The following is a 25197-nucleotide window of genomic DNA, read 5'->3' on the forward strand; positions in this document are numbered from 1 at the left end:
CTATTTATCACATTAGAATTTATTTGATCCAATTAGCTATGAAAAAGTTAATACTGCAAAATCCTTTTCATACTATAGCTTTGGTGATGTTACCAAAGGTCAGACTTCTTAGTGTGACAAATCTTGAATCTCTTTCCATAAGGCCACTGTGAAGATTAGCCTCTGTCATTAGCATTAATGCAGGATTTTCTTACACTAATTCCAAGAAACTTTTAAATAGATTAGAAATATTTGCAGCAAACTTTTCTGTTTATACGTCCTGATTTCTTGATCCTCTCTGGCAAGTATTAGCTAAATCTCTTGGAGGCTTAGTGTTGATTTGTAATAAGGGGTAAGATTGGGATCAGCCAAGAGTTAACAGTGAAGCAGTGACGTTAATTGGTGTGACTAGTATGTCTGAGATTTTGTAGTTTTAAAGGGAATAAATAAAAGTACTTTTGAGAATTTTGAGTTTTTAAAAATATTTTTTTATTAACAACACAGGATCTATTCATTTAACATATTTTAGATGTATAATACATTATTGATTATTTGAATTGTTTATATCTTAAAACTATATTAAAGAATTTTAATTGTGGTAAAACACATAAGATTTACCATGTCAGTCATTTTTTTTTCATTTTTATTTATTTTTGCCATCTCATCCATTTTTAAGGATGCTGTTCAGTAGTGTTAGCAATATTTACTCTTGTGCAGCCAATCTCCAGAAATCTTCACTGCTAGACAGAAGCTCTGTGCCATTAAAGGACAACTCTCCGGAATGTTTTCAAGTTATGGAACATGAGCATGTGTGAAACATAAAGAAAAAAAAAAATCAGTGGTCCTTTATTGTCATCACATTTCTCCTGTCAGATCTTATTGTCACAGGTGCAGTTTTGTGTGTTAACAAGAAAAACATGAACTCCTGAACCAGAGCAGAGGAGAGGAACCATGGGAAACCTTATTCCAGGAACTTTTCACATTTTAATATCCCTTATATCTAGGCTGGAACTAAAAAGTTTAATCGAGCCAAACTCTTGAATGTGGGCTATTTAGAAGCTCTCAAGGAAGAAAACTGGGACTGCTTTATATTTCACGATGTGGACCTGGTGCCTGAGAATGACTATAACCTTTACATGTGTGAGGATCAGCCCAAGCATCTGGTGGTTGGCAGGAACAGCACTGGGTACAGGTAAGGTGGCCCTGCCTAGGGGTGGCTGAAGTCGAGTTCTGCCCTATGGTAGTTAGGGTTGTGTGGAACACAGTACCCAACTGTCAAAGGAAGGTGAGAAATAGGAAAAAATGGTTCATTTTCTCATAAAGTACAAAATGGGAATCAGAATAAGGAAAAAAAAAAAAAATCCAATAGCAGTAGCGACCTTGACCAGAGGATCACAGTCAACAGGGAAAGTGCAGGAGAGAATATAATCTAAGTGCTGCGAATGGTGACAGCTCACCCCAGTGGGACCTTGCAAGCTGTCCCCCATGAACTTATGTCCTCCAGTAGCTTATCTGTCTATCCCTGACTTCTCCCTTGAGGAGGCAACAGGATGGTGCCCCTTAAAGGCCAGCTCAGAGGTTTCTTTGTGAGACAGGACATCTCTTCCAAGCTGCTGCTGCTTTCCAGACTTCTGGGAAGTGGTGGGAAAAGGTATAACCATTGAGCCTGAGCCCAGGACATGCAGAACAAGTTCCTTTCTCTCAAAGCCACTGTGGGAAGTGCTAGGTGCAACATCTCTTCATTCTTCCCCAGGAAAGGCAGAGCTGCTTTTCAACCTTACTTTATACCAGCTCCTATTTAAGCACAACCAGGGGCAACAATAACCAAGAAAATTTCTCTACAAATGAAACCCTGTACTTGCTAAACTGTGTCCACGCTCCCCAAGCCTTGATGGTAGTGAGTGTGAAGTGAAAATGTAATCTCCCGATGCCTCACGGGGTCTTGACTTCCATGTTGGTTTTCCAACGTCGGTCTCTCCCTTTGAACTTAAGAGAATTCTTGTGTAACAATGACCATAGCTGACCTTGCCTGAGGAACTGACTTTGAGCACAATCCCTGTGTGAGCTGTGGGATAGAAACAACACCTAGAGTGAATTGTGCTGGGTGAGAGCACAGAGTCTTTAAGAACCTAAGGAGGGATGGGGAGATAGCTCAGTCGGTAGAGTGCTTGCCTTGCAAGCACAAGGCCCTGGGTTTGATCCCCAGCACCGCAAAAAAAAAAAAAAAAAAAAAAAAAAAAAAGAACCTAAGGAAGGGTTCTAAGCTATTCCCAGGATGGTGACCCCTTAATCTGGTAGAATCAGTAGGAGGTTCCTGCAGAGTTCTAGACATGCCAGAGAGCGTGGTCCAGGATTGGAGGAAATGCTGGTAGTTTGCTGGTATTCTAGAATGAATGACCAGGAAGAGAGGCAAGAAATGTAGGCCTTGCTTAGTCTGATAAGAAATTTGAGTTTTCTGTGGAAACAGGCGGAGAGCTGTTGACACATGGTTACAGCTGGGGAATGAGAGGAGGTCTCTCAGTTCAACCGATCTCTAATGTTTTGGATGGAGCAAGGCAGGAGGGAAGAAACTGAAAGAAGAGATATCAAGTGCCTGCATGGCCGGAGTACAGAGAATCACAGGATTTTTCTTTTTTTGAGGAACTTGATCTTTCTTTCTTTCTTTGGTTTACTGGGGATTGAATTCAGGGGCACTTGCCCACTGAGCCACGTCCCCAACCCTATTTTGTATTTATTTAGAGACAGGGTCTCATTGAGTTGCTTAGTACTTCACCATTGCTGAGGTTCTTGATCCTCCTGCCTCAGCCTCGTGAGCTGCTGGGATTACAGGCGTATACCACTGCGCCCGGCTTGATCTTATTTCTGAATCTTAGCATACAGAGATTTTATTTACTGGTTTCTCTGAGCCACTTTTGCATTGACTGGGTGGGCCCTCTCTTCCCCGCCGCCCCCAGAAATGTCACCATCTGCTCATTATGTAAAATTAATGAGATATCACTGCTTAAATACAGAAATTTTTTACCTCAGACACTTGCCAGAGATAATAGCCTTAAACTTTCCATTACCCAGTTTTGTTCTGAACAATCACAGGATTGTTTAAGGATGGTATTTTAGTTAGCCGTTTTATCACTGTGACTAAAACACCTGAAAAGAAAACTTAGAGGAGGAAAAATGTGTCTGGAACTTATGGTTTCAGAGACAACTGACTCCATTGCTTTGGTTCCAAGGTGAGGCAGCACATCTTGTGGGAAGGACCCAGTGGAGGAAAACTGCTCTTCTCATGCAGGATGGGTGATAGGGTCAGGAAGCAGAGAGCCAGAGAGGGAAGAAGGAGCCACAGGGAAGATGCATCCTTCCAGGGCTTGATTCTAGGAACCCATCTCCTCCAACCATACCCCACTTGCCTAGAGTTACCACCCAGTCAGCCCATTCAAACTAGGGTATAGCTCTCACAATTTAATCATTTCACCTTTGAATATTCTTGCATTAACAGGAGGTTTTGGGGGACACATCATATTAAACCATAACAGATGGGCCTTGGGTTGGAATTCTAGATTGTGTCTTTGTATTAAGCTGGATGTTAAGGAAGCTGAATTCTTGGGCCATCCTGCTGGGAATTAAGGTTGACTTATCATGGATTCCATCAGATGCTATATCCTCTAAGAAATAGCTCAATGTGTGACTCTTAGTATATGCTATTATGCCAGGCCAGCCATTTTTTTTTTTATAACTAGATATCCAAAAACCTTTGTTTCCCTGAATAAGCTTTACTTGTATCCCCTTTTGATCTGTATGCAAGAAGCTCTGAAGCCAAATCTTAGCCCTCTTTTAGAAAATAAAAAGAATTTTATTTACAGATCAGAGTTCTGATGTATTTCGTGTGTGTGTGTGTGTGTGTGTTGCTGAGCCTCTCATATGCTAGGCTATACCTATACCCTGAGCTATATATACCCTTATCTCTGTATTTCCCATCTTAATCTATTCTGATTTAGACTTTTCTCTGGTTCTAGTTTGTCATTTAGATTTTTCTCTTATTGTATCATGTGAACTACTTCATTTTTGTGGTGAGGCAGAGGCATGGGAGGCAATATTGGAGGTGCCCTCCTTTCCCCCTCTGCCTAACCTTTGCTACCCTGGGGAAAGTCCCACTTATGCCTGGCAAGTTCAGTTTAGACAGACAAGTGCCTGCCCCCTGTTGGGAACTGTGTGTCACTGCACCACAGAGTTTAAATTACACACTTTACTGTTAAAACAGCCTGGTGAGTATATAGAAGTGGTTTCACTTGCCTCCCATGCAGAGGGAAGAAGTTAAGGTAACTTGCCTCAAGTGACTCAGAATCTAATCAGGCCTGAAATAAACCTTGGACTAGCCTGTGGCAAATTTTACTGCCAAGTATTCCTTTGGCACCTGCCTGTTATCTATAAGGACTCTATGGTTATTTTATGACTACATTTTCCTTACCCTGGGCTTTTATAGCCTTTTAAAAAAAATGAAAGCCTGTTCCAGTCTCAGTTAAATATTTATACCTTTCCATATAAGAAGAAAACTGAAAACAAAGATCAATAAACATGGAGACAGTTGCCACTTTACCAGGAAACTGCAAAACCAAAAGGTCCTTACCTCTTCTCCCCGTCTCCTTCTGCTCCTCCCCACTCCACCTAAGCTGGTCTTGGGTGGTCCTCAGGCAACCTGTACTTCTCCCTTCTGTGCTTTCCTCCCGGAGTTCTGGTCATCAGGAGATCCCCCATTTTTCTGTCTGAATCCTTCCAAGCCCAGCTTTTCCTGATGTAGTAGTAACTCTTTCTCAAAACCCTTGTCATGCTCACCTCTCTTGCTAGATTATAAACTCTTGGAGGGCTCATGTAGCACCATGCTTAACCAACCACCTTACATTTGGTGGACAGAGGTTGTGACAGATCCCTACTAAAGCATCAATGCTGGTTCTCTCGTAGAGATTGCTTCTTGGTGCCTGGCAGGTTATGCCTGGGTGGTGGTTCTATTCACAGGGTCCTGATGAAGCTGCTGGCTTCAAGTAGCTAAGAATTCCTTCTCAAACAGTCTGATAACCATGGCTAAAGTCACTGCTAGTAGGTGTCTTGGTCAGTGACAGCCATCTTTATAGCACCTTGTTTCCTTTTGTTTATTTTAGGTAGCAAAAATATCATTTCCCAGAATTTTAGGTTGGAGGTATATAGCTAAGTCCATTTTTTATTAGAGTCTAAGCAGGGTCCCAGTCTGTATGCAGAACATAGAAACAGTTGAGCTACAAACTAGCTTTCTGATGCCAGTCTTTAGATGGCAAGTGTCTACATATTTATTGATTTTTTTTTCCTTTTGGATTTTCTTCTTATCTAGAAAAACTTCAATATTTAATTGGTTCTGGAACTTTTGAACTGAAGTTAATTAAAGTTAGAAATCCTCCCAGTTTTATTTTTTTATTCAGGGATGTCCAAGTTATTGAACTGCCTTCATTCACATCTCTTACTTGTTACAGTGTTACACATAATGGTTATCTTTATTCTCAGATTTGCTAATTCATCAACTGATAACACAAGTCCTTTATGACTGGAAGGTGCTCGTTGACTGTCGTCTCCTGGTCTCTTCCTGGGTTTTCTCTCTTTGCCTTTTACTTGTCAATATTCCCAGTGGTTCTTCAGAGTTCACAGCCTACAGTTCCACTCTTCCAGCTCTTCCCAACACTGCTTTGTCTTTGGGTGATCTCTACTACCCTCTGTCTCAAGTACTACCTGCTGTTTTTGTTGTTTTTGTTTATTTCTAAAGCAAAACTAGCCCCACCTCTCTTGTGATCTTTGACCCTGTATCCTTGCCTACTGGCAAAAGCTCCAGGGCTATCTCAAATTCATTTTTTCTGACACATAGTTTCCTGTCTTCTTCTCGAAACCAAATTATTTTTCCGTCTGACCTATTTTCATAAAATGCACTTATCTTCTACCTAGTTGCCAAGCCAGAAACTTCAGGGGCGGTAGGGTGGTATATTGGGTTCTCTAGGAAGCAGACTCTGAGTTGGAGATTTGCAGAGTGTGTACATACAGTGTGTGTGTAGAAGCTGTGTTTTACCCTCCACCTGTACCCTGAAGTAAAAAAATAAAAATAAAAATTATTTTCTTCCTGACACTCATTCATGCTGAGCCTGGATATAAATCACAATCTTTCTTGACCCAGCACCCTTAGCAGCCATTACAGTTTGTTGAGTTTTTGCACAAGATGAAATCTGTTGTCTAGATCTGATGTTGTGGTGCACATTTAGGTATTTCTGAGACCTCCATATCCAAAGGTATGAATAACTGGTGGGTGGCACCTTGCTTAGTGAGCAGAGGTAAGCACTTGTCTAGACAGAGGAATGAAAGCATGACAGGGAGGGCCAGGAGTGCTGGGCAGTGTGGGTGGGTCTCCTGGGTGTTCCTGGAAGCCCACCCTGAAATCAAAGACCTCTGAAGTGACTCTGGGCAACAAAAAAGCTTTGTACTAATGTTCTTACCTTTTCTCTCCTATTCTACTCCAGGTTACGTTACAATGGATATTTCGGGGGTGTTACTGCCCTAAGCAGAGAGCAATTTTTCAAGGTGAATGGATTCTCTAACAACTACTGGGGATGGGGAGGCGAAGACGATGACCTCAGACTCAGGTGAACAACCAAGAAAGGTCCCCTTCAAGGGGCTAGGCTATCAGTGGTGGCTCTGGAAGTCTGCATTTATGTATAGTTCCTATAGATGCCAGACCAGAAGGGCAGGAGGCTGCAGATTTGGACTTAAAGGTTGGCAGAGCATGGAGGAAGGGCAGGATAATCCAAATTTGCCAGGAGCAACTTGGATATGAAGGAAGGTGGTCTATTCCTGTGTTTGGGCTGCAGAAATGTTGGTGGAGGCCTTTGAGGCCTCATCAGTGGAGTTCCTTACTGAGCCATGGTTGCAGCAGTGAATGAGAGGTACCACACTACAGTCTGCAGTGTAGACAAGGGCCTATTATAAGCCTTGTGCTTTTTCTCAGACCTCAGGGGTACCTGGCACTGTTCTCATTCTGCAGAGCAGGGAGTGCCAATAGCCTCTGGGGAACTTTGCTCTCTGTAGCAGGCAGGGATGTCCTTCCTCTCCTGCACACTGCAGGGACTGCAGCTGGACTGACTTGCAGGACTGATTCTGGGCTGTTGGCATTACCCTCAGATTCCCTCATACCATGTTCTACTCTGGGGGCTCACAGGGAATGTGCTCAGGGTGTCTGGTCTCCTCTCTCACCTTGGGATTTGTGGCCTGATGGTTAGTAGTATCCCTCCCTCCTATAAATCACTAATTATTAAAGAGCCTGTAGCCAGTATGTTAGACTTGTAATCATGGGGTATTTCTGGCTATCAGGAGACCCCTTCCCTCCTGCTGTTGCCTTTTAGAAAGAAAATTTCAAAGCTAGGGTTCTGACAGATGTGTAACTGTCAGAAATTTTCCATTGCTTTGACATGAGAAAGCTGGAGGCTTCATGCTGGGCTTGTTCCCACGTAGGCTGAAGGCCTCTGGTGTGTTTTTGGTAGGAAGGAGAGTAGATTCCCTGACTGAGGGCTCTGTGTGGCCCCACCCATGGGCAAGTGTGTGACCATGGCTTATGAACTGGACAGGGGGTGCCTGCTAGATTTCAGGGCAAGAGGAGTAAGGCCTAGAGGTAACCAGTATCCATCTTTTTCCCCAAATCCCTTTCACTACCCAGCTGGGAAGACTGTTAGGCTTTTGCACAGGTTACATACCTTCACTGCCTCTTTTCCTGCTGTCTCTCAGCTTCAAGGTAGAGGGGAGCCCCACGTTTTGGTTTCATTCAATAAGAAAAAAAAAAAATCATGGCTTTCAGAATGGTTCTCAACTAATGCTGCCAATAAACCAGAATGATTTGAACATAAAACTTGGTTGTTTTGTTTTGGGATAGGGTCTCACTCTATTGAACAGGCTGGTTTCAAACTCCCGAGCGCCAGTGACCCTGCAGCCTCAGGGTCTATAGACATAGGCCACTGCGCCTGGCTTTTCGTTGAGGCTTATTTACTTTTTCGTTGAGGCTTATTTACTTTTGTTGCTCTGACATAAATATTATAGTTTGCAGATAATGTTCCAAATGAATTGTATTATTTGAGTCTCTCAAATCAATTCCATAGAGCAGCTGTCATTTTACGGATGAGGAAGCTGAGACCCAGAATAGTGAACTGACTTACTGAGGTTATAAATAAAAGGGTCTAGAGCCTAGGTTTGAACCATGGTTGCAGCAGAACTGTTATTCTTTTCTTGGTTAAAAGAAGGTAACACTAATTAGGGATCCTAACAGACTTGATTCTGTTCTTCAGGACGTATTAAATAAATAGTTACCAGGGCTTTTTTTTTTTTTTTTTTTTTTAAATGACTAACTGTAAATTGACACATTTCCTATGTGCCCAGTAGTAAATGTTAAGTGTAATTATTTCATGGGCTTATTGCATGAGGTTCTGCCATTAAAAAATCTGAAATTTTTTAAGTTTTTTTTTTTTATGTTCAATCAAACTATATGTGTGAATTTTCTCAGGTTTTTTTTTTTTTTTTTTTAAGGCTCCATGGTTGAAAATGGGATAGATTTATTTTTTAAAATCTCCTCTGTTATTTTTCTAGGGTTGAGCTCCATAAAATGAAAATATTACGGCCAAAGCCTGAAGTGGGTAAATATACAATGATCTTCCACACTAGAGACAGAGGCAACGAGGTGAATGCGGGCCGGTAAGTCCTGGATTCATGTGCCTGGCAACCAGCCTGCCCAGTCTCTGTCAGTAGGACTGTGCTGAATTTGATCAGATAAGTCAGTTAATTTTGTTAAAAGTTTTATTAAGCAAAATTTTAAACAAAAACAAAAGTAAGGAGAACAGTACATGGGATCCTTACTTCAACACTTGTCAACTCATGGCTTCCCCTCATCCCCCCTCCATTTCCTCCTTCCATTGGGTTCTTTAGAAACAAATGACAGGTGTTATAACCTTTCAGGTGTAAATACTTCATTGTACATTTTTAAAATATAAGGAGTCTTAAAAAATAACTTTAATACCATCATCATATCTAGAATAAAATGAACAGTACTTCCTTAGTATCATCAAATGCCAATCTGTTTTCAGATTTTCCTGATTATTTCATAAATACTTAAAAACAACTGGTTTTTTCAGTTTACTATCTAGACAAGCTCCACATTCATTTGGAATTAAAATTTTTTTAATATGTATATTTTTTAGTTGTCAATGAACCTTTATTTTATTTATTTATATGCAGTGCTGAGAATCGAACCCAGTGCCTTCCACACTTGCCTGGCTAGGCAAGTGCTCTGTCACTGAGCCACAGTCCCATCCCTGGATTCTTTTTTTTTTTTTTTTTTTTTTAATCCAGAGTTTCCCTCTCTTCTTCTCCTTCTCCTTTTCCTCCTCCTCCTTCTTTCTTAATACCTTACAATTTATTATTTACTTATCGATCACACCAGGTCATTTTTTCTAATAGAATTTCCTACAGTATGGATTTTGCCAGTTGCATCCTGGTAATATAATTTAATATGTTCCTGTGACCTATGTATTTTTCTTAGTAGGGAATTTCCTAGATTCTGGAAACTTGAACTGATTCTGAATATTAATTTTGGGGAATAACCCTTTATCCAGGGTGTTATCTCCTTTGTATGAGGGCAGGATTGATCTGTGGGTTCAGGTACTATCAGCCTGGTCCAGTCATTGTGAGACTGCTCATCTGTTTGTCACAGTGATCTTCAGCACCACTGATACCTATTGCCTAAATGTATTACTTAATCAGGGATTGTAACATAGTAATACTTTAGTTCCATCATTCTTTCATTTATTAAATTTTTCTTCTTCATCTGTTTGAGTACCCTGGAGTACAGTTCTAATAGGAAAGGCAGAATAAAGGGAAAGAACCAAGCACTGATTTTATCATGTTTCAGAATAATGAGATGGTTCCCTGTCATCCTTCAGGATGTGGTTATTGTTATTTTTGATACTTAAGTTGTCTCATCTTTGTCCAGCGTGATCTTCTCCAAGCTGGCTCCTGAGTCCTTTTGACCAAACCATGGTAGTCTTTGATAGTTTCCTGTCCTGGATTCTGGGGAGATAAAAGATTCTATCCTCATTTTGTTCTTTCTTGCCCCAGGAATTAATCCTTTCACCAAAGAATCCTGGCAAATAAGACAATTCTTTTTGTGACTCTGATTGAAGAATTTTTATTTCTTTGTTTGGAATTTTTTCCCCTAAATTTCGAAACAATATTAAAGGGCTTCTTGCTCTCTTTTTAGAGTGTCATTCCAACAAAACGGCTATTTCTACTTTTCTTTCTAGTCTTTATCCATAGGTGTGCATTTTTTCATTATAAAAATTAACTATTGAATGGTTACAAAAGAATGCTTATAAATTATATGAAAAGTGTGCATTTTTTTTTTTTTAAGTACTGGAGATTGAACTCCTCAGGGCACTCAACCTCTGAGCCACATCCCCAGCCCTATTTTGTATTTTATTTAGAGACAGGGTTTCACTGAGTTGTTTAGTGCCTCAACATTGTTGAGGCTGGCTTTGAACTCACGATCCTCCCGCCTCAGCCTCCCAAGCCACTGGAATTACAGGCATGTGCACATTGTTGATACTTATCCTTGATGCGTGTCCATGATCTGTGTGGCCTCCCTAAACTCATGTCCTCCCCCTTCTTACCCACCCCTGCCCCAGGTGATACTTCTTTGAATACTTGTGATAGTGATAATTATTTTGACTATTTCTTGTTTTTTTTTTTTTGTTTTTGTTAGTTTGTTTGTTTTCCCACATTTGGGAACAGACAGTTGTTCAGTTTTGTATCTTCTTCAACTTTCTGTAAATGAAATCACACTATATTTATTTCCCTCTGACATTTAGTTTCTGATCCCTTACCATATTGTTACTTTTCACTGCTAAAAACTCCTAGAGACCTATTCCATTCACTGCCCATTCCTCCCACTTTTCTCAACTCTGACCACACTAGTGACTTTTTCTTTAAATGCATCCTGTTCTTTTGAGTATCTGTGCACCTTGCCCAGGGTGGTCACTCTGCCTGGAGTGTCCGTTCCTTACCTTCTTAGTGAATCTCACCTTTTTAAAGCCTCACTGAAATTTGCAGTCTCTGTACCCCTCCCCAGATTCCATGAGGTTAGGAGCTCATTCATTCATCCCCTCTATTCATAGCCTTCCTTTTTTGGAGACATACGAATGCTATGTACCTTCTCCACCTACAGACACTAACTTTCCCAACAATGTCGGAGGGTTCAAAGATCCCCTGAAACTCATCCAAGTACCTTTTAGGAGTGGGTGACCTATGTCCTGTTGTTTTGGTGGTCCTTGTATATCCTTTTGTCCTATAGACTGGGGGTCTCTGAGGGCAGTGCCTCTTTGGGTCCTCAGTGACTTAAGTGGGATCTGACACGTGAATACATGGCTATTCTTGCTGTCTCTTACTTTAAATGGGGAAGATGAACATTTTTTGCAGTAGGAAACCCAACAGGTGCAGTAATTTGTAAAAATACTTTTGCCACATTTTGGGGCAAGGCAAAAAGCCATGGAGACATGTTAAATTCTTGTTTTGTCATTCACATTTGCTCTTATCTTTAGGATGAAGCTCCTACACCAGGTGTCACGAGTTTGGAGATCAGATGGATTGACGAGTTGTTCTTATAAATTGCTGTCTGTGGAATACAATCCTTTATATATCAATATCACAGTGGATTTCTGGGCTGGTGCATGACCCTGCATCTTTTGGTGACATTCGAAAGAACTGATGATTTGATTGCAATGATTTTGGCCTAGAGACTTCTTAGTAGCACATATTAAGAACATGTTGCACCTAAATATTGGGCTGAATTTTTTTCTTTTTGTATTTTCTTAGCAGAGCTCCTATTGATGTGGAATGTAAAAACATTGTAGCAAGACAGTTTTCTTAGTTGTTTGATGATGAAAGTTAAATATTGTAATACAGATACTTGAAAGATTAAGTACAAGAAAGGTCTCAGTGTAGTGGAGCTACCTGAGAACTTTGGTTGAAGATTTATTTCAGTTCAAAGTGATATATTATGAGACACAAAACCACAGAAAATAAGATTTCTGATGTCTCAAAGAACCAGAATTGTTCTCATCCAATATAGAAAGGTACGAAAATGTGTTTCTGTTATTCATGTATTCGGCTTGGTCACCTGTGAAGTGATGGATCCCAGGGGAGAAGAAGGCCACAGAGTAGGGAAGAAAAGGTGAAGAATCAAGAGGTGGTGAACTTGAGAATGAAGAGGTGGCAGGAGGACATGGTGTCAGATGAACTGGCTGGGACAGTTGTGCTGGCTGCCACCGATGCTCCACAGCAGATCCCACCCACCTAGATGCACCTCCCAGGACGAGCCCAGGAGAACACATTATCTACTAGTTTTTAAAGCATTTTTGTAAAATGATTTTGTACATGTAGGGTATGAATTACCAGTTTATAAATGACATTAACTAATAATACATCTTTGAAATAATTCTCTAGTAAAATATGAAAAAACTTTGGGTGCTCAGTCTTGTGTTTTACTGTCATTTGAGGCCACAGACATAGTCATTTTGGTACCCATACTTCTTAGAACAATTGGAATAAAACCCTCCCACTGCCTTTCCTCCTCCTGTTCCTCCCCCCGTTACACCTCCTATGATGGGGACTGTCTGTTTCCTTCCATGAATCTCTCCAGGTTTCTGCTCTCATCCTCTTATGTTTCTTCCTTTCCCAGAATTAGCAGTGGGAACAGCAGGGCTGGCTTTGGGGGTATACCTGGTTAGTATGGGACAGGCAGGAGTAGAGCAAGGGGTCCAGGGTTTGGGAAACTTCTGATTTGGAATTATGGTGGGGCCATGGCACTGACTTGAGCACCAGTAGTTTTTTGGAAGGGAAGCCACCAGTACTACTGAGCTTCCCGGGAAGGGAGTTGGGACTATGCGGGAGAGAATCAAAGGAAGGTAATAGAAACCATTCTATTAGTGGGTTGGAACAGCTGTGAGAATATTTTGTTTGCTTAGATGAATGAATGGACATATAAATAATGTTCTTAAGCAAGTATTATGCAACCGGACTCCAGGGGCTTTCAATCCATCTTTATTACATGGCACCTTCACCGTTAAACTTTAACCTGAGTGGGTGCCAGCCAATGTGTGTACATAATATCTAATCCTTCTCAAACAGGGAAAGGAAACTGGAGGGCTTGGAGTGCCTAAGACAGATGGGGGGAGGATAATTTGAAAGGGCAATACATTTAATAGACATGACATTTATACATAACCTGGTTTAACTTTAACTCAGTCCAGAGAGTGAAAGTTTTTTTTTTGTTTTTTTTTTTTTTTTTTTTTTTTTTTTTTTTTCAAATTTAGTGGAAAAGTACTGATGGCTTCCCTATTTTCTGCTCATCCGCATACAAGAGTGTCATTCTTGGGAGATTTGCTAATTGGATGCACTGTAGTGAGTAAGCTTCTCCCTTACCTTCCATCTGTTTTCTGCAGAAATGGACTCCGTTCCAATTCTCCTAATTATGAAAACATTAACAGATTGCAATTCAGAGGCTGTGGGTCCTGGTTGGGAGGGTAATGGTGTGAGGGGAATTTGAAGATTCATATTACAAGACCTCTTCTTACTCAATGGAAACAATATAGCTACTAACATGTAGACATTCCCTGCTTTTTGTTTATTAATAAGGCATCTGTATTTTTACAAAAATGTCAGAAGCCACCCAGTTATGTTGCTACTTTTCTCCAGAGAAGTCATTTCAATGACTTGTTAAGACACGTACATATTGCAGCGAGAGGTGATTCTTTAAGACCTTCATGCCACCCCTGTGCCACTTGGCTAGTTGTGGCCATTCAAGGCCCAGTGACTGGATGGAGGCTTGTGGCCACCTGCCTGCCAATGGCTGTCATCCTCCTTGTTTTCGCTTCACAGCTGGGCAGTGGAGTTCGACTTCAAAGAAAAGGAACATTGCCAGAAACCTGCCCTGCGCGTTTTCATGGTCAATTGCCACCAGGAGGTCAAACATTTCCAATACTGTAGAGGTAGTTTATGTCTGCTCTGATTGCTAAGGATTACATAGATGCAGATTATTTGGGCATCACAGCTACCTAACACAAAAAGTGTGTTACTTTACAATTTTCATTTCTTACTTACATTAGCCTTCATTTTTTATGGCGCTTTATAGATTGTGATGCTTTTACACACACTTCATTGATGCTGCTAACTTTGCTGACTTAAGAGGGGCAGATGAGGAAGTGGAGGTCCAAACAGGTGGGTCATTGCCAGAAATACCATGGCTTAAAAATGGCAGTGTCCAGACCAAACTCAGGACTTCTGGCTTCAAGACCATTATACCATATTGGCTCCTTCTGGGTTTCTTCCCTCACTTGAGGTAGTTTTCCTGAATCTATATCCCTGTCCTACCTCCTTACAGAGGTTTGATACTTCTGGACTTTTAAACATACGTTTAAGTTCTCATCTGGCTGAAGTTATTCCTAGACTCTTTCCCTAGTAATTCTGTCCTTAGCCGACTCACTTCCACCCAAGCCCCAATTGGATAGGTTTCCTGGGAGCCACCAAATGCTCTGAATGGACTCTTGAAGGAGTTGAAAGGCATTTTTCTGCCAGTCTCAAAACTTCCACTTCATTTAAATCTTATACATAATACAGTCCCTGTCAAGAGCCATTAACATGTATAAGATGGAGCATGTTTGGATACATTCTTAAGTTCTTTTTTGCCAAGACATTTCAAACTGTTGCCACTTTTGTTTTTAGTGTATGGATAGCGGGCTTACACCTGCTGAGAGAATCTGATAGATCTCCAAGCTATACACAAGGGAGTGGCTTAGAAGTCCCACCCTTAGGGAGCATACCTGTATAAGTAAAGGCTTCATTGTTCCATTGGCAGTTGTTGAAAATTCAAATATCAAACCATGAATGCTTATAGTTTCTTTGTGTGTGTGTGTGTGTGGTGTGTGGTGTGTGGTATGTGTGTCAGTGTGCAATTTGGAGGCTTGGAAGAGAGGTAGGTGAAGGGTGGAGTATAATTGCTTAGTCCAGATCAGTCAGTTTCCCTGTGTTTTTAAAACTAACTTTCTAACAGTTATGCAGGGGTAGGTGTGTGTGTGTGTGTGTGTGTGTGTGTGTATAACATATACAATTGTATATATATATATATGATGTATGTACACCCCCCACCCCCACGTTTGTGTGCTGCAAAGACAAAGCAGATTTAAGTTCTCAAAATTGGTAAGTTTTAAGGAGGTAAAGTTTGAGTTCAGGTCTCTCTTGACACTAATATTGCACCCACCTGCCCCTGCAAAGAATATCACAATGTAAAGAGTAGAGAATTTTCTTGTGAGGGCAGTGAGACAGATCTCACTCTTTTGCTAACATTCTAGAAACAATACAGAGAACTTGAGAAGTATTCATTAAAATGCCTTATCTTGATGACCTTACTACATTCTTCCACTATTGAGTAGGAGTTTTACTGGAACATTATTACTCAGAGCTATTGTTTGGTAGCCAGTAAATTTGGACCAATATATTTGGTGATTAAGCTTATCTCAACAAATTGAAGGAACAGCATGAGCTGATGTGTTCCCATGGATTATGGGTCAAGCAGAGTTTTCAGGCGAGATTTACGGTATACCTTTCTGTTAGGCATCTCTTCTAGGCTGTTAGCTTTTCTGATGTACACTGTACATATCTTACTGAGTCCTCCCAGTCCACTGTGAGGGTAGGCCTGATTTCCTGAAGCAGGCCCCATGAAGCTAAGAGACTGTCAAAGTTGTGCACAGCCGGGATTTGGAGCCAAGTAGTTGACTCCAAAGTTCATGTTCTTAACCACTTCATGGTAGGAGATAGATAAATAAACCAACAAATAGAGGAAATAAGGGTGAACTGAGTTTTTTGGGGGAAAGCCAGTACCCTTCAGTCAAAAGTCCCAAGGAACCCATCTGTAGATAAATAGGGTTGGATCTGGCCAAAGGACAGACAATTTTGGACAGAAAGAAAGAATAAGTTCTAGAGTTCTACTGTGAAAACAAAATTGGACTTGACCCATTGTAGCAAGGAAAACCCCCAATAGGGGAGTCACAAAATGAGTCAATAAAAGGGGGTGGGAGCTATGTGTCAGGGTCTTAAGCCCCCTTGCTCTTCTCAACCAGCGACAAGGGAAGGGGACACTCCCCAACAAGGTCAGACCGGGATAGGTAAGGCCGACTGACCGCCTGCTCCCAGCCCTCCCCGTGGAGGACAATCAGATGCGTCAGGGAGACCTGTCACTGCAGGAACTCGTTTATTGAGGAAGTCACACAGCTTTTATGTAGGGTGGGGGCTAGGCAGGAACCAATCAGTTTAAAGGTCAGCAAGGCAGGGGGGTTCATGCAGGCAAGAGTCCCATTGGACTATATGGCAAGCACAAGCTGATCACGTTCGTGGAACTGTTGTTAACCAATCCCTGACGGTGGTCCGGTTTATCGTCATTAACTATTAAAACCACCTTTGAGGCCTTGATCCTGCTCACTCATCAGGAAGTAAGGAGTCAGCCTGAGTTAGTTAAAGTGTCATTAGTCCCAACAGCTGTGGACTTCAGTTGGGTCATTTAGGGAGTGTCTAAGAAAGCAGGGTTTGCTCCCTATCACAAGCTGTCAGAAAGTAGGGGCAGGTCTAGGATTGTGTTTCTAACTAAGTTTTGCTTGTACAGAGGGACGCTAATAGGGGAACATTCCTGACTTTGGTAAGATGCAGCAGTCACTCCTTTAATAGGTATTTGGTATTTGATATTAGACATACAATGACCTTGTTTTTGTGCTTGGACAAGTTGACCTTGCTTTGCCTCATTTTATGGTTGTCTCACAGTGACCTGGCTGAGGTTGGTTTCTGTGAGTTTATGTCCAGTAGGAGAGTAGCAGAGTCTAAGCCTGCTTCAGAGCGATAGGGCTGCTCTCATTTCCTCCTTGTCTTCCTTCTTCCTTTCTTTGTGGTTAAACCAGAGGTACTGTACCACTAAGCTACATCCCCAGTCGTTCTTATTTTTTTATTTTGAGACAGGGTCTTGCTAAATTGCCCAAACTGGCCTTGAACTTGAGATCCTCTTATCTCAGCCTTCTGAGTAGTTGGATTATAGGCATGCACCACCATACCTGGTTCTTTTTTCTTTTTCAAGAGGAGCTCAGGGTAAGAGACCACTAGACAGTGGGGCATGACTGTGTTATTTGCTTTTAACCCCAGGACTTGACTGTTTGTCTCCTAAAGATGTGTGTGTGTGTGTGTGTGTGTGTGTGTGTGTGGAAGGGGGTTGTGGGAAGAGTGGTGGGAGAAGGATCAGCAGCAGCCATTTTTTTTTTTTTTTTTTTTTTTTTTTTTTAAGCAATGCTGTCTTTCTCCAAGATATTTTTGGCTCTCCTCATTGGATGTGACCATTTGAGTCTAAAGACAAAAATGTCATACATGAAAGCAAACTTCACAGCCTACAACTAGCCTCCTCTGGATTTCTTCCTGTCTATTACAAGTTGAGAAGGATTTGAGTGAGTGAGGTAAAACAGGGAAGAGAACTAGAGAAAAAACTACATACAAAAGGAGAAAAGAAATTGTTCAATCAATAGAAATGAGAATCTAGGTGAGTTTCTAATTCCTTGACCACAGCACAGCTTGTCAATCAGAATGATTGCAGTGGGGGTGTGAGGTTGAGAGATTAGATTTTTAAGTTTACATAATATTATTTTTCTTTTTCTTTATGGGTAACCAAGAAACATCTGATTTGCTGCTCCAATAGAGGCAGATTCTGTTTATTTTGGCTGATACAGAAAAAAAGTTATGGGCTGACTCATAGGGCAGTGGGCTTTCTAAATGTAAATAATCTAGCTGGAGCCAGAGAAAGAGGGTGGGGGGCAGGGAGAGAGCAGGATGGGCTGTCTTGTGTTGCAATCAAGTAAACTCACCCCAGAGTTAGCCTGACACATTTTTGGTGTTAAATGGTAATTGTTCTTTGTCTACCTGATAAGTAGGCTGACTGTTGGAGAACAGGGAGGCTTCACAAGATGACTTTGTCTGATCTTGTCTCAGGTCTGCAACCTGCCAGCTCCCCACAGTCAAGTACTCTGATTTTCTTCACCTCCTGGTCTGGGAGGGCTGGGACTAAGCCCTCCTGAGCTGTGGCTTGGAGCCTAGGGCTGGCAGTGAGCCCCATTTTCAGTCCCAGGAGCCAGGAGAAAGAAAGGGAAGGCTGGTTCTGCAGGCAAGTGGTGAGGGGGATGGCAGCCGGAACCAGCAGATAAGAAACTGCCCTGAAGTTAAGCTGAAAATTCCTATGGGGCAGGGTGGGGAAGTAGCTCAGCTGGTAGAGTGCTTGCCTCGCAAGTACAAGGCCCTGAGTTCGATTCCCCAGTACTGAAAAAAAAAAAAAAAAAAAAAAAAATCCCTATGGGCTCAGCTCAGAAGTCATGATGGCTGGCCTCTGCAATAGGATCCTTGGGCCTCCCTTCTGTCTCAGCTGAAAGGTGTGTCCTCAAACTCTGGGGGCCTGGTCATGGTGGTCTCTGGATTTCAGAGTCTTTTTTGGTTTTAGAAGGAGCCAAGCCTTTGTACCCTCTCTGAAGGGTGATGATGCTGAGGCTCTAGGCAGGAAGGTAACTGGAGAGGGGGCCTGGAGCCAAGGCTAAGAGAAGGCCCTTTCTCTTCCTGCTTGTCTCTTGGTAGGGGAGTCAAGTGATAAGATTTAAGGAACAGCAAGTGGGTTATCTTGCCCCACAATAGCTCCTTCCTACTTCTATTGCCGAATCTGTCTTCCATTATCAAGGAAAAATCTGAAGAGATTAAGAAAGCTGGGACTAGTTGTCACTTACCCGTTAGTATGACTGAGATTTCCGAGTCTTTCCCTTGTCCTTACTGAGTCCAGTCAACAAAGAAAAGGGGATTTTGTAGGCAGAGACCATTTTGGAGCATAAAACCTTGGGAGGGAAGGTGGAGTGGGGTTGATTCAGGAATTAGCCAGTGGCCTACAGCACTGGAAAATCTAGTTAATGGCAGAAGCAAAAAGTACAAGATATAGGAGGGAGTACGGAAAGGGTGATAGAAACTTTGCCCAAGTAAGCCCCTTCCTTCTCCTCCCCTTTCCTAAGAGATCACAGAGAGAAACTTCTCTGCCAAGTACAGGTGTAATTTATCCCGGTACCCCAAGATATCTTAACCATGGAGAGACGACAAAGTGGGTTTGGGTGTGGGGAGCTGGCTTTGGTCTCCTAGCAGAATGTTTTAGTCAGCTTTTTTGCTGCTGTGACCAAATGACCTGACCAGTACAACTATAGAGGAGGAAAATTTATTTGAGAGCTCACAGTTTCAGAGGTCTTAGTCCATAGAAGGTTGGCTCCATTCCTCAGGGCTCAAGGTGAGGCAGAAGAACATCATGACAAAAGAATGTGGCAGAGGGAAGCAGCTCACATCATCCATCATCAGGCAGCACAGAGAGAGACTCTACTCTCCAGATACAAAATATATACCCCATAGCCACGCCCCCAGTAAGCCACTCCCTCCAGCCACACCCCACCTGCCTCCAGTTACCACTCAATTAATGCTACTAGGGAATTAATTCACCAATTAGGTTAAGACTCTTACAGCCCAATCGTTTCTCCTCTGAACCTTCTTGCATTGTCTCACAGGTAATATTTTGAGGGACACCTCACATCCAAACCGTAACACCGGAGAATCAGGGATCAGGGATCAGGCTCTTACCCTGGCTTGGCCCCCAGGTGACTCCTCTGCTCCTCTCTCCTTTGCCCAGCACAAAGCCTAAGTCACAGGAACATGGTAAAGGTGCAGGTGGGGGTGCTCTGCGTGTCTGTGTTGGCTGTCCCCAAATGACAAGTACATTTTCTTCATAAGGGACATAGTTGTATTGGTGTCAGACATTTGCCCTGCCTCCAAGAGAAGAGGAAAAGGATCTGAAGGGCATTAGCTCCACCAGTGCTTCTGGGGTAAGTTCAGCAGAAGTGAAAAGTTACAGTAAGTGCAGAATTCCAACTGTTTCACTGTCCATCATGGTGAGCCCGTAGCAGGAAACTGTACTCTATGTATGCATTTTCCATCTCCTCCACTTTAATTTCCATAAAGCAGGTTTCTGTTAGGAAACTCATTTTGTTAGACTCATACAGGACTAGTTAGGGCACTGGTAGAAAACAAAAGAAGTAAACATCTTTTAAAGCCCTCTTTATTTATAAGATCAAGCAAACAAAGGTTGAGTTAGAAGAACTTCCTCCAGGACCGCAAATGAAACAGTTCAGAAGAGAAATATTTTTACAGCAAACAAAAATCCCCATAAATCACCTTGTTCTACTAGCCAGTCTTCATCTCACCTATTTGAAAGGTGTTTCAAGTTGAAACCATGCAGGTCAAAGACTAAGTAAACATATAACAGATCCCTTTGATGTCCCCAAAGTCCACATACTTTTAATTAATGGAGAATTGAGGTGACTAAGCATATCACTCCAAAGGGCATGACAGGGAATTTGAACCATCATTAACTAAAGATCAGGGATTGCTCTGGAAAATAAAAGGATCCCAAGGTTTCATCAAAGACTCACAAGTCCATAGTAGAACAAAAGGCAAAAGACATTTCAGCAATCTTTTTCTTCCTTCTCTCATCCAGACAATACTGAGATAAATGGAAGACTGGAGAAGGTTTCTTTTAGAAAATAGGGAGAAATACAGCAGATTTGTTAATCAAATACAGAGCTGGGATCAGGGATCAGGAATTAGGTTCTTGCCCTGGCTTGGCCCCCAGTTACCCGCAACAGATATGCCGTTAAGCACTGTGGGAAAGCCCTTTGTGGCCAACAGTAAACTGGACATGCCCAACTTACTATGACAGTACAGTTCCTTTGAATATCTTTATGCCCCAAATTAAAAATAAACAGGGATGAGAGTAGCTAGTCCCCACTTTCCAAATCCTCTCTGTCTTACAGTGCATAAAAATGTTGCAGAATCTTAGACAAAGATTTAAAATACTAGTCCTGAGAATCACAAGAGCCTGAGAGTCTAAAGGCTGTCCATACCACCTGACTTGGCAATGTGAGTTAAAATGTGCACTGGTTACTATAGAGCTCAAATGTGGACTGTTGGGAGAGAACAGGTTCCAGCACCAGGTCCAGAGTCACAAGAGGAAGGAGATATGGTGGTGACACTTTATGCTCAATATTCAGTTCTGCTCCAGTAGAACATGGTAGCCAGGAGAACCCAAAACTAGAATAGAAAGGGGGAGAAATCAAAATAAATAAATAAAAGAGAAATTTTATAGAAATATCTACTTAAAGATAAAATTAAGTTAGGCTCCTTCAGGCTTAGGTGACACTGATTTTAAGAGCAATCTTAAGCAACACCACAGGCCCAGAGGTGACGTAGTCCATCCTGCTCTAAAGCATCAATTATAACCTGCCACTCAGAGGCTGCGTTCCTGTTCCCTGCTTTTCAATCCCAAATGCCATCCTAGATGCCCTGACTTCTGAGGTTGCTCTTCCTACTTCTGTGCTAAACTAACCTCCTAGGGAAATTCTTTCTTCTTACTATCAGGACTAGTTATTCTCCAGTGAGGTCTCATTTCTAATAGGTAACATTTTGAGGTTAGAGTCTTTTTTACTACCAAGTGTTGAATCTCTTTCCAGGAGACTTCCCCTTTTTCCTGTAATGCCTGTGATCTGGAATAGCTGCCCCTGAAAAATGCTACAGAACCCAAAACCTAAGAAAACTGACTTGGGCAAGGCATTGGAATATCTGGGCTCTGTTTTGGGTCTGGCAACTCCTCCCAGGGGACTTTAGCCAGGTCACTTATCTTTCCAGAGCCTCAGTTTCTACATCTGTAAAATAAATATAACACTTTACCTACCCCAGAGCTAGAGAGGTGAATGAAATAATAATAATAATAATAATAATAATAATAATAATAATAATAATAATAAATAGAGACTAATGTTTATTAGGGGTGCTTATATTCATCAGGCACTGTTGCTTCCAAAATCCTCTGAAGAACCCAAGAGAAGATAAAGAATTTAATCAAATTCATAGAACTGTGGGTGCTGGGTTCTGAGCCAGGTGGTTGGCTTCAGAGTTTATCTGATTAAGCACTGTGGGAAAGCCCTTTGTGGCTAACAGTAAACTGAACATGCCCAAGAGTTCTCTTTAAGTGCTGTTCCTTGTAAAATAGAAGACTGGCTATCTACCAAGCTACTGTCATGGGGATTTAATACTAAAAGTATTTGATATGGTATCTTGTCCATAGCAGATCCTTAATACCTTTAAGTCCCTTCCCTTCCATCTTCTGAATTTCAAAAATTTACTATATCTAAAATCCACTTCATATTGTGGAAATATCAAAAGGTACAACTGGTTTGGAGTTGTAAGATACTCAAAAGCCTTTAAACATCATTGTACAGTTCCTGCCAACTGACTTGAACAGAAATTTAACTATTATCAGCTTTCATTCATTCAACAAATTATTGAGCCCTTACTATGTGCCATGCTATGTCCTGGGGAGCAAAGAGCAGCTGATCCTCAACCCTTGGGCAGTCAAATGCAAAACAGCAGGGTAGTTCCACAACAGGGTTGTGCACAGGGTGTTGTGGGAACTCCTAAGGGGAGTTGTTTTATGATCAAGGAATCATAAAACACCCTTGAAGGAGCTGACTTCCCTCTCCTTCCTGCCTCACTCAGTTTACTACCCTTGAACAAGTACTTCTCAAAGCATGGTACCTAAATAACCTGTCAGGTGTCCATGATGTCCAGACTGCTTAAACAATTATAAGGGTCTATTTGCCTTTTCACTGTTTCACATTGGCACTAATGGTGCAAAACCGGTGTAAGGTAAAAAATGGCTCTGGTCTTAGCAAGAATTGAGGTAGAGGCACTAAAATATGTTAGTAGTCATAGTATATTCTTCTCTGTTGTATACTTGTAGTAAAAAACAAATACCAGTTCTACTTGAGATTATCCTCAACAAGCCAGTAAGAATTGTGAATTTTCTTTCATTTCAACCTTTGAGTACACATCTTTTAAACATTCTGTATGACAAAAAGAAATATACCTACAAGTAGTCCTCTGGCATCCTGAAATATGGTTGTCTGGAAGAAAAGCACCTGAGTACCTGGGTTGTGTGCAGTCCTAGCCATTTTTTTTTTTTTTATGAAGCACTATTTTTACTTGAAAAAATGATTAACAAACCAGCTATGATTTTTCAGACTTGGATGTTTGGTTAGATATTATCTCAAAAATTTACAAACTGAGTCTGTCATTTCAAGGAAAACAACTGACAATATGTTTTTAGCAATAAATGTCAGCTTTCAAGCAAAAATCAGATCTTTGGAAACCTGATCTGTCACCATGAGCTTGATAGCATCCCATTGCTTGAGATCTTTTCCAATGTGATGATATTGACAAATGTGATCTTTTGATGTTGCATAAAGATACCAATCAACATTTAGAAGATCTGCCTAACACAGTGAACCAATATTTTCCAAAATAGACAATTCTTGTTGTATAGAATTATGCATAGTAAAAGATTTATACAAAGAGTAATACAGACCAGTGCAACATATTTAATGTAATAACATGAAAAGTTTTTTTAACATAGTTCAGATTCTATATTGCAACTGATATATAAGAAACTTGTGGAATTTGATGAAGTTTCAAAAGAATATTCACAATTATCTTCAGATAAGGTTATTTAAGCATCCCTGTTTTTTGAACTCTTTATCTATAAGAAGGATGTATTTTCTTCATATCCTTCAACCCTGTCAACATGTTACAACAGATTGAATGAAAGATCAAATATGAGACTCCAGCTATCTTCTACTAAACCAAACTTTGAAGATATTTAAAAACTGTGAAATGATGACATTTTTCTCATTTTTGTTTTGTAAAATAGTTGTTTTTCCCACCAAAAAGATGTTCTTTATGTTAACCGTTATTGTTATTGTAAGTGCATTGTTGTTTTTATTATTCAACAATGCTGGAATTAAACCCAGGGTCTTAGACATTGCAGATAAGCACTCTACCATTGAGTCTCATTTTGTAAAATAGTAATTTTTCCCACCAAAATATGTCCTTTTTGTTAATTGTGTTATTACTATCATAACTGTGTTGTTATTTGACAATGCTGGGATTGAACCTAGGGCCATGGGCATGCCTGGCAAGCACTCTACCACTGAGCTACATCCCCAGCCTCCTATAAATGATTTTAAAGTGAATTAACAAATATTTAATTTTTTTCTATCTTAATTTCTGATGGGGATAAATATTAATAGATTTAGGCCTTGTAGGTAAAAACTCTTTACAGTCTTTCATACATTTTGGGAATGTCAAGGGGCTCGAAGACAAAAGTTTGAGACCACTTCCTGAATGCAGTGGTTTCAACTTCAACAGCAAATTGGAATCATTTAGGGTGGAGGAAAAAGCCTGGGCCCTACCCCTAAGCCAACTGAGTCAGAATCTCAGGGACTGAGATCCAAGTTTTTAGTTTTTGTTTGTTTGTTCATTTAAAGCTCCTTCAGGAGAATTTAATGTGCATCCAGAGCTGAGAACCATGGCTCTCATCTCTTGCTTGCACGTGCAGCTGATAGAGAGGGCACTAGGAAAGGATGAGACCAACAAGGACAACATTTTGGAAGCAGCTAGGTGAATAAGTGTTGGGAAGGAACCATCTAGATAATTGACAGTCTTTGGGATCTAATTGTAATGCAATACTGAGATCTGGAGACCTGGAGCAGCAGGTTGGAGTCTGGGCAAGGGGAAGAGGTAGTCGCACCCAAAGGCAAGTATATCCTCCTAGGTAGAAGAAGGTCTGGTAAGTCGGGCATATCCTTTCCTTGGAGGGATATTAACTCCCCACACCTCAAGGGGCCCCAGTGTCTTCTTTGGCTGTCAGAAGTCTACTGACTAGCTTTCAGCTTTGTGGTTTTGTTTCCTGGCCTTCTAGCGTGATTGAGAAAACCAGTGACAATTTTAAGGTTTTTCCTTATCATCACCCTTTCAGAAATAAAACATGTGCCAGGAGATACTCACAGTCCAGCAGAGAATGGCAAATCCAAACCAGGCAACCCCCCAGGCCTGTCGGTTCATTGGTCCAGAGATGAGTTCATAGCAGCCCTGGAGGGGATGATCCACATTGGTGTGAGAGGAACCAGGACA

General features: G+C 41.2%; 2 protein-coding genes across 7 annotated transcripts in view; one reads left to right on the forward strand and one right to left on the reverse strand.

Moving 5' to 3' along the window:
- The window catches only part of B4galt4 (beta-1,4-galactosyltransferase 4), a 28207-nt gene extending 15680 nt beyond the window's left edge, over nt 1-12527 (forward strand). For 5 of the 6 annotated variants that reach the window (XM_047565226.1, XM_047565229.1, XM_047565225.1 and 2 more), the window contains exons 4-7: nt 984-1171; nt 6504-6626; nt 8614-8718; nt 11616-12527. In XM_047565226.1, the coding sequence (XP_047421182.1) occupies nt 984-1171; nt 6504-6626; nt 8614-8718; nt 11616-11748 (549 nt within the window). In that variant the 3' untranslated portion in view covers nt 11749-12527. The remainder of the gene's footprint in view (nt 1-983; nt 1172-6503; nt 6627-8613; nt 8719-11615) is intronic. The other variant, XR_007110303.1, reaches the window with a different exon arrangement.
- A 7693-nt stretch (nt 12528-20220) lies between these two features.
- Nucleotides 20221-25197, reverse strand: part of Upk1b (uroplakin 1B) — a 31330-nt gene continuing 26353 nt past the window's right edge. Inside the window, exons 7-8 of the mRNA XM_047564877.1 lie at nt 25072-25155; nt 20221-21261 (exon numbers count right to left, since the gene is read on the reverse strand). Of these exons, the coding sequence (XP_047420833.1) occupies nt 21211-21261; nt 25072-25155 (135 nt within the window). The 3' untranslated portion in view covers nt 20221-21210. The remainder of the gene's footprint in view (nt 21262-25071; nt 25156-25197) is intronic.

Source organism: Sciurus carolinensis, chromosome 9 (genome assembly GCF_902686445.1).
Source record: "Sciurus carolinensis chromosome 9, mSciCar1.2, whole genome shotgun sequence".
NCBI lineage: Eukaryota > Metazoa > Chordata > Mammalia > Rodentia > Sciuridae > Sciurus > Sciurus carolinensis.